At 39.6% G+C, this 11,008-nt stretch overlaps 1 protein-coding gene across 1 annotated transcript; it reads left to right on the top strand.

Annotated features, from left to right (window-relative positions):
* Positions 1-311: 311 nt before the first annotated feature.
* LOC122836147 (large neutral amino acids transporter small subunit 1-like) lies at positions 312-10,492 on the top strand. The gene is made up of 11 exons (XM_044125870.1): positions 312-648; positions 998-1,531; positions 1,653-1,778; positions 4,504-4,609; positions 4,695-4,739; positions 5,024-5,147; positions 5,268-5,371; positions 5,473-5,569; positions 6,544-6,693; positions 7,457-7,631; positions 7,868-10,492. The coding sequence occupies exons 1-11, from the start codon at positions 573-575 to the stop codon at positions 7,942-7,944; spliced, it is 1,614 nt and encodes a 537-aa protein (XP_043981805.1). The 5' UTR covers positions 312-572; the 3' UTR covers positions 7,945-10,492.
* Positions 10,493-11,008: the final 516 nt, after the last annotated feature.

Raw genomic sequence — 11,008 nt, 5'->3', positions numbered from 1 at the left:
CCTTTCTCAGAACACAAAGATCCACACTGTACTGCGCTGACGCCAGTAGAGGGAGCTCCACCCCTCCATCCTCCATCCTAATAAGCTCTGACATCAGAGCACACGCTAACACACAGGGACCATACCTTCTGCTACAGGATTAGGGCAGCAAACAAAAAGCTTAAAGAGTCACGTGACTCTACTCTTCAAATGATCCCTTCTTGTAACCCACTTCTCTTACTGAGCTATCCCATGATTCACTCAGAGTGGGCGTAGGCACGAGCATCAGCAGCATCACTAAGTTTCAGCTCCTCCCTGCTGCATGCTGGGAGGGAGAGACTGAGAGGATCAGGGTCAGATAAATTCCAGACTGAGTGACGGTGGCACTGAGTGTAAATGAGAGGACAATCGGGTGTGTGAGTGTGTGAGAGGACAAATTAGGCTGGGTGACAGAGAGACAGTTGTGAGTCTGTCTGTATGTGCATGAGAGAGAGGGAAAGATAAATCCAGAGAGGACAGGAGTGCGTGTTAGGGATAGAAAAGAGGGACAAGAGGTGGAAGACAAGACAAGAGGATTCAGAAAAGGAGGGAACATGGCTGAGCCGGAGCTGAAATCGAGAAGCAGCCGGGAGAGTGTTGCTAAAGCAAGGAGCCAGGAGAAGATGGAGAGTAAGTACAATCTGTACTCGCACTCCTGGAGACGGCACATGGTGCAGAGCTACTTGATGCCATCATGCAGCTCTGATGCATCTAGTCTGATGCAAGGCTAGAATGGCAGAGTTAATGTAACTGTTGTGCAGAGCTCGTGCTTTTTGGGAGTGGTGATGCTAACAGGTGACAGAAATGTCAGATGCAAATGTGTCTCTACAGAGAAATTATAGGCCGAGTAACGTTAGGAGAAACTTCTAAAAATGCTCAGATTTGAAAAATATTAGCATTTTCCACTTGCGAGAATCTAAAGTTTTAATGTGTTTCTCATCGCTGATCATCTTCTGCTCTGCTGTCTTGACTTCACCAGCAACTGAAGCAGAGCCCAACCAAGATGGTCTTATTGTGGAGCACCCAGCATCCCCATCGGACCCCATGGTCTCTGCCCCTGCTGCCATAGACCCAACTAACAGCCTGCCTGACGAGGGTGAAAAGATCAAGCTCAAACGCAGCATCACCCTCTTCAACGGCGTAGGGATGATCATAGGCACCATCATCGGCTCGGGCATCTTTGTGACTCCAACAGGTGTGGTCAAAGAGACTGGTTCTGCTGGCCTCTCCTTGATCGTCTGGGCTGCCTGTGGTGTTGTTTCCACCATGGGAGCCTTGTGCTATGCCGAGCTGGGTACGACCATCGCAAAGTCTGGAGGAGACTACACATACATCCTTGAAGTATATGGCGAATTTGCAGCCTTTCTGAAACTGTGGGTGGAAATGCTAATAATTCGTCCATCGTCCCAATATGTGGTCTCGCTGGTGTTTGCCACCTACCTTCTTAAACCCCTGTACCCAACCTGCTCTGTGCCAGACAGTGCCGCCAAGCTCATCGCCTGCATGTGTCTTAGTGAGTAGGGTGGACTTTTCAGATGTATTTTTCAGTCACATTTTTACTTCCTTATGGGTAACTTGGAGACATTTAATTCTGAATTCCTAGTCATAGTTCTGCCTTTCACTCCACATTGCAGCCTCCTTGACGTTTGTGAACTGCATCAGTGTGAGAGCAGCCACCAAGGTCCAGGACTTGTTCACAGCATCCAAATTACTAGCTCTCATCATCATCATCCTCTTTGGCTTCATCCAGATATTCACAGGTAAGCACCCTTGAACACATGCTTTGTCCTTAAGAGGTTCAGATGGTTATTTGTCACCTCAGCGCTCTTTCACTTCTTCACTAAGCCTCTCGGTTTAATGTCGCTTATACAACTATTTAATTTTATGACTTGATTTTGAAACGTGGGAAGTCAAGTTCAAGGAACTGAGTAAACTGGAAGTAAACTGGAATTTAATTTGACCAATTTTGCGATTAAAATTAACAAAAGGATGTGATATGATAAAACGTGGCAAAAAATAGGCATTGTTTGACAATTTATTTCAGCTACACAAACAACAAAACCTGTAGGGTTGAGACAAATAGCTTATTTTTACTCAGACCACAATCCAGACTAGAAGAATCCCTTGATTATAAATTAAGCTTGTTAATATCTGTGGATAATTGTGAATTACTTACTGGATCTTAATTCAGCAAGTTATGAAGCCTAGGCGTAAATTCAAGCTGGAAGACTCTTTTAGCCCCACCTGCATCATCCAGCCGGAACCTCCGGCTCATCACCGTTGATTGCTCAACGCCGGACCAAGACTCGTTACGTCCAATCACCGTCCAAGCCCCAGCTGATAAGGACCGCCATCCATGTCGTCGTGCGCTTTCCAGCTGAGCTCAACCCACCTCCACCCCTTCACCTCCACTCGCTCAGCATCAGGCCACATCCTTCATCGCCTCCACCACCAGTGCCGGGTCCCGGGGGGATGACGTCTCAGCATATGGAATGCTCATCCAAGCCCATCGCAAAGTTTGCGATGATCAATGTCCTTAGCCGGGGCCCGAGCGCCAAAGATTTAAATCATAGTGTCATTAAACTTTTCTAATGGTTACCCCTTTGTCTGTCTGAGTCTCTACAGATTGAAATTCTTTTGCATTGGAGTTGCCTATAACTAACAAAATATAAAAAAAATTAATCAGTCAACCATATATTTTTATCTAAATAGGCCAATCATTCGATTAAGGTTTGAAGTAATTCTTTAATCTGTGATGACGTGTTTCTTCTGAGTAATATTAATGTTTTGAATTGTTCCAGTCAGAGAGCCTCTGGAAAGTCTTGGATCTCTTCACCAAAGTTAAATCATCCAAATACATGCGGAGACATGGAAAAGTATGCTCAGTAACAATAAGAATTTAATTGCTGTGTTTGCAAGCAATATTCTCCTAATAATAATTAAAAAGGGTGTTCATATTTTATTGTGATTTATTATCTTTAGAAAGACGTCTGTTTCATTTCTAACCAGAAACAAACTTCTTGGTTGAATTTAAATATTTAAAATCCAAATATTCCATGTGTATGAATAATAATTTGCTTCACAGTACATAGGTGTTAACAGTATCTGGAGTAGTGTATAATTTTAAGAAGAAGATTATAAATATATATTTCTGAGTTTTTTGGGTTTTTTTTACGTTCACTGCTCAGATTTTAACCCTGATATTTACATGTACAGTATGAGGTATTTTTCTTTTGTCTCTAATCCTGAGCAAATTGTTGATGCATGTTAATGAACCCAATGAAGCAGGCTGCTGTCCTTTCAGCTTGTTAGCACAGTTGCTGAGCCTGAGCACAGGGCCCATCTGTCTGCAGCCGGCGGATTGAGTCTGGCTGTGCAGCCATGTGCGTATTTGAAACCGCGTGTATCTGTGTGCGGGTCTCCAGGCCGAACATGGCTGTAAATCATTGCCATCATTTTCTCATTTGTACAGCATTTATTTGATAAGGGATACATTAAAAATATTTTAGGATTTTTTATTTTTTTTTTTTTTTTACAGACAAAATCACTGGCATTATTTCATGTAAGCTCCATGATGCATTTTATGTTACTCAGAAATGATGTATCAAAAAAAAGAAGAAAAAATTAAATAAATAATAATAAATAAAAAATAGGACACGCAGGAACAGAATTTGACATCTGCTTCTTTCCCTCCTTTTGGAAGGCCACACCCAATGCCATTGTTTCCCCTTCTCCCCCTGCCCCGCTCAGTGAGTTACCATGGTGATGAGGTGGAAAAGCCTACACTGTTGAGTACACGACAAAAGGACTAACGGGGCAAATAATATGGGCTTAACACCCACTTAAGAAAAAGTTATTAACATCTGAAAGCACCAGGTAGAGTGGGCTCACGCCCAGTGAGAATACAATGTCACAGTCTAATAGTGCAACACAGATGCAATAAATGTATGTCTTTCCTTCACAGACTAAAGTTTATTTATCATATTTGTAATTCTGCTGGCATTTAAGTGTTACCTGAACCGAATTTCCCTTCGCTTTCCCCACATCTAAGGAGATGCTGGCTGAAAATATCAGGTTGTCAACAGCCAGTCTTCCAACAGGCTGGTGTTGGTGGAAGAAATTAAAAAGTGTCAGGAGTGTAAGAGAATATCTAACCAGATGTGTAAGGGCACAATATTCCAGAAGTGACGTGAGCAAACTATATCTTGAGGTATGATTGAGTTAGCTTAAAATAACTCCCATACTTGTGTTTCTCAGCAACAGTTTTTTTCCCAAGCCTTGACATTCTTTTAGCTGCATTTGAGAAGGAAAGGCACTTATGGTCAAATAATCACTAGTAATGAAGCCCTGTCTTCAAGCTTGTAAACACACACACACACCCACACGCGCACGCTGATTTCTAGCTCCATATTTGTCAATAAAAAACAGAGTTTGGCTATTTCTGTTTTAATAATTCCTTATATAAGTTTTTCTGTGTGCACACAGGTGATGTGCCGTATTTGAAACCAGAAAAGGCGTTTGAAGGCAGTAAAATGGGAGTGGACAACATTGTGTTGGCGATGTACAGCGGACTCTTTGCTTTTGGTGGATGGTGAGACTTCTGTTATATCTGTTTATCATTAATTTCTTATTTGCTCATTAAAACACCTTAACCCAATTTTTTTTGTTTCCCGCAGGAACTACCTGAACTATGTTACTGAGGAGATGATCAATCCAGAGAGGTGACTTAAAAGTGATGCAGGTTGATTTCAGTATTTTACAGACTCTTGTGTGAATATTACAACAATGGCATGACTGCCCTCATATATGAATAAGCTTGTCTACCATCAGATGACTGCATGGAGATAGAGCACAATGAAACATGAAAGCTAAGCGGAAATAAAAATATTGGATCGCATGAAATTGAACACCACATTTACCGTATTAAATGAAGAAAGATTTCCTGTTATAAAAATTCTGGTTTTGCTGTACGTATTGTTTAATGATTATTGATCTCTCCTCACAGAAATCTCCCCTTAGCTATTATCATATCAATGCCTATAGTCACAGTGGTATACGTTCTGACCAACCTGGCTTACTTCACCACCATCTCTCCTCAAGTCATGGTTGAGTCTGAGGCTGTTGCTGTGGTAAGCGTGATTTCCTTCAGTTCATGACAACATGTATGTCTTTAGTTTTCACACAATCTACTTTTTAAGCAACAAAGTTTTCAGCTCTGTAAATATCTTTGTCCTCATGGACTTATGCAGAGCTTTGGAGAGTACCACCTTGGTGTGATGGCCTGGTTGATTCCTGTCTTTGTGGGACTCTCCTGCTTCGGAGCCGTCAATGGATCTCTGTTTACATCGGCACGGTGACTAAACCACAACACTGACATGCTTTTTTGTTCCTTAGACCTGGAGGGTGGAAATGTTATCTGCTTCAGTGGAAAATAACTGCCTGTTTCCCAACTAGGCTGTTCTACGCTGGAGCCAGAGAAGGTCAACTCCCTGCTGCTCTGGGACTGGTTCACACAGACTTGTTTACACCTGTGCCATCACTAATCTTTACAGTAAGGCTGAACTGGTTCCAACTCTTTTTCATCTTTTGTTAATGTTACTTTTTTAATTCCAGATTTGTTCAGCAACTTAAACACTACTCACATCAACTACTTACTCATGTTTGAGTCTATATACTATTTGGCACTCACAACATCACACTACCTCCAGCAAAAACAGTTTGGCATGGCGGAGAGGGTTTGGCAAGTTTTTCCTGGGTGCAACCCACAGACCCAGCCCTGAACCACAACGCACAATTGAGGCATCACTTAAGGAGAAATAAATAAACAGGCTTTCTACTGCTATAAGATTTTAAGGGTCTCTTCATTCCTGGAAAGTCTGAAAAAGTATGGAATTGGATGTTATTTTATTTTTTCTGTAATGAAAACTTCAGACTTTTTAAAAGCATCTTTCTTAAAGGATCATTATTCCAAAACTTCTTGATAAATTGTTTGTATTTTATGTTAAATTGCATTAAATCACATGCTTTTATGTGGGCGTCACACCTTGATTATCAAAAAGTTATTTTGTTTTTTGATCTAATAAATGCAGGATCATTCAAAGATAAAGCAAATTTAAATTCAGGACTTTTGTGGATACTGGAAAATGAAACCTGTGGTTCTGAAATAGGGTCTGGTTGATGTAAATGATTAAAACTGCTATTTTTAAAGGTTCCTGTCTTCACATTCTCTATTTTAAAAATCTTCCTTTATTATTTGAAACAGTAGTTTGTACCTAAATAGCAATAAAATACCCTGTACCTCACTTCAATTTTAGCAAATCCCAGAAAAAGTCAAAGTCTAGATAGGTGGATGTTTGAAATAAAAGAAAATGTGCGGTAAGCTCAGCTGGGATTTATTACCAAACAGCATTGTTACAACAACGACAACAAAATTAGCCAAACACACATTTCTTTACTTTTTGTGCTAAGTTTATATTCATGTCAAAGAGAGCCACCGGTGCTGTGTTTTTTGGTACTTTGCAACAGTGCCTCCTGTCCATGATGTACACCATCTCCCAGGACGTCTTCTCAGTCATTAATCTCTTCAGCTTCTTCACCTGGCTGTGCGTCGGCATGGCAATTGCCGGTCTGGTGTGGCTGCGCATCACCAAGCCCGATCTGAGAAGGCCTATTAAGGTACAGTCTGAACATGTTGATTTAAACTGGTCACCTTTTTTGGGGGGTTAAATCCAAATAAAAGATCATGAGCCCACTTGACTCTCAGCCAGATTCTTTGTCTTCTCAAAAACATCAATATTTCGGCAGGTTAAACAGGGACTGGACTATTTTTATTTTATTTTCGGTGAAAGCACCATTGTATCACAGCTCCTGTTATGAGTCGGAAGTGGAGCCACACTGTGTTTCCACGATAGGAGGGAGTGGCAACTGAATGAATGCACCGTTCTTTGTTGCCCTCTTATCGTGGGAATATAACCTTGACAGTCGCCTTTCATCTTTCGTTTGAGGCAGAGTGATCTCAGCCAATTTGTTTCACAAAGTAAACTACACACAGGAAATAAACAGGGATCCCAGCTTTATTTCTAAGCTAATTATGAAACATATCGGTTCAGAACAGCTGTCAGAAAACAAGATTTAATTGCCTCGGTTCTTGACATCTCAGTTAATCTTTTTTTAAAATCCCATGCAACAATCAATATTATATTATTTAATATCACATTAGTTGATTGTGGAAATTATTATTTATAAATCTTGAGGTCTGGTATTAGGAAGAAATAACAGAACTAAAAGGGTGAAGGTGTAAAGTTGTCTTTCCATCATTGGTTTCAGCCAAACCTGTTGTTATGTATTAAGTTTATAAATCAGGCGACATCAACCTTCTACCTGATACCTTCTCGTATTTGTACAATTAACAGCTTTTTCATTCATTCTTCCTCTCCAGGTGTATCTTTTCATTCCGGTGACATTTGTTTTGGGCTGCGTTTTCATGATCGTGGTGTCTTTCTGGGCGGCTCCGTTTGAGAGCCTGGTGGGGAGCAGTATCATTCTCACAGGCATTCCTGCGTATCTGCTTGGCTACAAGTGGAAGAAACCCCATATGATCAAGAAGATGCTGGGTAGGTGAAGTTCTGGGTTTGTTTATCTTAAAATGATGCCTTTGTTTAGGTCCAGACCGGGCTGAAGAGATCTCTCCTGCGGTTTGTTACGAAATTCACGACAGAGTATACCTGTACCCGCTGTTCTGGTTTATTGTTTTGCACAATGGTGAAACAATGGTGTGAGGCAATTTTTTCTGAATATTCATTGTGCCTAAGCAAAATATGTAATATGACGGGTTGTTTTTTTGTCACAGAAATCTTCACAATGTTCTGTCAGAAGATCTTCATGTCAGTTCCTGAAGAGAAGGAGAGACACGAGCAGGCTGAGTAACGTCTGGCAAACTGAGCAGCAGTCTTCAAATGTTTACATTCATTTTCAGCACATTCTTTTACAAATTTATTTTACATGCTAAAGCTAAAGTGAAAACAAAAACTACACGTTTACGAAGAGGCCTTGTGGAGTGTCCTTGTGTACAAAAATATAAAACCATATTTTGCGAGTCCTTCAGGCAGCTCAAAATGTCTGCTGGTCACGTTTAAAGCAGGATTTCAAATTTGTTCCTGCAGCTTTTACTCTGAAAGGTTTTGACAGTCTTGTGATGTTTAATGCTGGAATATGCTTTCTTCTAGAAATGTGAATAGCTGCAGTGGATATATGACTTTACTGCAAACACAGTATAAGAAAATGCTGTAAATCTACGGTACTGTCTTGCAGGTTTACTGTCCACCGACAAGCAAAGAAAAGAAAAATAGAAGACGGGTTTGATTGTTTTAACTTATCTGTCAAAAATGATAAAACTTCACCTGGTATCTAGTATTGAGTAGTTTACACTTCTTCAGAAAGTGAAGATATGTGAGATAAAACTGAGGGCTCCGCAGCAGACACGGTTGTATTTCTGTATCTAACATGCTGCTAGCGTACAGTGGCTCTGAAAGGTCTACAAAGGCTGCGCAATATTAGGAAAACAAAGCTTTTCAATATTATAGATGAATGTTGCAATGATAATATCGAATGCAATTGATAGATTACCCCTACTTTCTGTCTTTTCCAATATCGCCATGTTTCCGACTCTCTCTGAGCTTCAACAGAAGACCTGTGAGTAAAAGACAGCAACAGTGTTTTGATCCTACTCACTTGGACCACCCATCATTTCATCAAAACAACATTTTGAAATCCCAAAATTGCACATATTGATACTTTGATAACAACCGGTACTCAATATATTGTGGAGCTTTACAACACACCCCTTCAAAATGTCAATTATTTTGGGCAATGAGATCCTAATACAGCAGCTTCAAAATTTTTTGCGCCTTTAATGTGATATTCATCCTCTACAATTCAACTGGAAAACAAACTAATCTAGAAGATTTCCTGACAAATGCATTGAGATAACTGAGCCGATTCTTTGCCGCCGCTTTATAAGTTAAAGCTAAAGCCAAAGGATGAAATGAGCAGATGGAAAAATGTCACTAAAAACAAACAAAATGGGGCAACTGTACTTAATTATGGAGACGCTAGAGTTGATAAAAACTCAAGAAGACTGAAAGTTGACTGAAAGGTTCTTCAACAAAGTCTTAGTTTGGGGTTGTTAACACTTGGGCAACCAGGTTATTGTTGCCCAAGTGCAGAATATTTTTGCATTAAATACAAAAAGGAAATTATTCAAAAGGACTTATTATAGCATCAGTTATTTGGGTCAAAAAACTGGAATTTTAGCAGGGCCGTTTGCAGTTTTCAGAGTCACTGTATGATGTCACTATTTAAAGAGGACTACTAGCAGTACAGTATTTCACCCATATTAACATTTATGTTAAACAACCTTGGATTGAAACAGCATTTTGCAATCGCTCCTACAATGACTCAGTAACTTATTTTAAACCACAGTTTCTAGACACACAGAAAACACAGATTTGCAATTTATTGTGTAAATAAATTAGAAGCGCTTCTATCAGGGTAGTCTGTTTTTTAATGATTTTCTATGATTTCTATGCCTCCAACGTCATTATGAAAAGATGACAGAAACCAGCTTCTGTTGTTGTAAAGCATTAGTTTCAGAAAGAATGGACCAGATATCTCTGTAGTGATAGTGCTAGTGTTCACATTGGATGTTTTTGTTGTTTGTGCCAGCCTTGTCAATGGTAATATTATTTCTTTTTTTTTGACACTGTCAGACCAAACTGAATGTTTAATGAAGCCAGAGACACAGCCCCCACAAAAACCCAAAGAGAGCGTTCCCCGAAACAGAAAAAACAGAGTCCTGTGGGCTGTAGCTTACAGAGAATCTAGATTTTTCCTGCATACATTCTTTTTTGAAAGCTTACTCTGAATTTGAATAATTCATTCAATACATGATGGCTGAAGGAACAAAATAGGAAAATTTGTGCCATTTTACCAGCATTTTTATTCCAGTAAGTTAGAATTTCTCAAAATAACAGAGAATTTCCTTTATTCTCTACTCATCTGTTTTGTTATAATAGTAATTCAAATTGTTAATTAAAAAAAAAAAAATCAACGAAGACACTACTTTAATTATTATAGTGCATAATATGGTGCATAAAAATATTTCACCCTCATTATATTGCCACATCCATAACAGCTATGAGCACACCAATAAATAGCACAAAGGTTAAATATGGATTCCCTCTTAATTGATTGACCTCAAATGAGGATGGATGCATTCTATAAACCTCATCATATATTTTATGTTGTGCACAAAATACTGTATATGTGTAAAACACTACTGTATTATGTAAACACATTTGCCAGGTAAAATATAGAAAATGTGTATTTTTAATCTTAAAAGTGAGAGTACCTATTATATCTGTTGTATCTCAGTGACCATGGCAGGTACATGTAACAATAAAAATATTTTCTTCAATGTTTGAATTGCTTGTGTTCTATAACAAAACGATGAACATTTAACAGTTTTCCTTCCGGAATGTTAAAAATATTTAAGTCGCTGTGCTGCATAAATGCAGAACTCAGACATATTAGCATCAGTGAACAAAAGGCCGGCTGTGGAGTCACTGCAGTCTGCTGTTTCAGACAGAGCAGGCTACCTCCGAACACAAGACGGCTTTGATCCAAATGAGGATATCACGGGGCAATTTTCTCAAAATGCAGTTCAGTGTTGTTATCTGCCGAGCCATCAAGTGGCTGGGTAGTGATCTCGATGAAAAGCCCATCATGTTCTGTTTGTCTTGTTGTGTCTGTTGGCTTTCTGAGAATGAAACCACTGAAACCTGGGCCGTCTGGGGAGTTCATATCTGTCTGAGGAGGAAATGAAAGCCTCTGAAGGCTGCAGATGGAAACAGTATCAGAGTTGTTGGACACAATATTAGTGATGGGAGATTGGATAGACAAAAATGGAATAAAAACAAACTAATATTGTTTG

This window comes from Gambusia affinis, linkage group LG01, assembly GCF_019740435.1.
Source record: "Gambusia affinis linkage group LG01, SWU_Gaff_1.0, whole genome shotgun sequence".
NCBI lineage: Eukaryota > Metazoa > Chordata > Actinopteri > Cyprinodontiformes > Poeciliidae > Gambusia > Gambusia affinis.
The sequence above is the reverse complement of the archived record's forward strand: the minus strand, read 5'-3'. Positions and strand labels throughout refer to the sequence as shown.

Excerpts from the sequence above, each read along its gene's own strand:
- LOC122836147 (XM_044125870.1), top strand. The coding sequence starts at position 573 with ATGGCTGAGCCGGAGCTGAAATCGAGAAGCAGCCGGGAGAGTGTTGCT. Across the intron at positions 1,779-4,503 it reads CTTCATCCAGATATTCACAG|GTGATGTGCCGTATTTGAAA; the intron begins GTAAGCACCCTT and ends GTGTGCACACAG. Across the intron at positions 4,740-5,023 it reads GAGATGATCAATCCAGAGAG|AAATCTCCCCTTAGCTATTA; the intron begins GTGACTTAAAAG and ends CTCTCCTCACAG.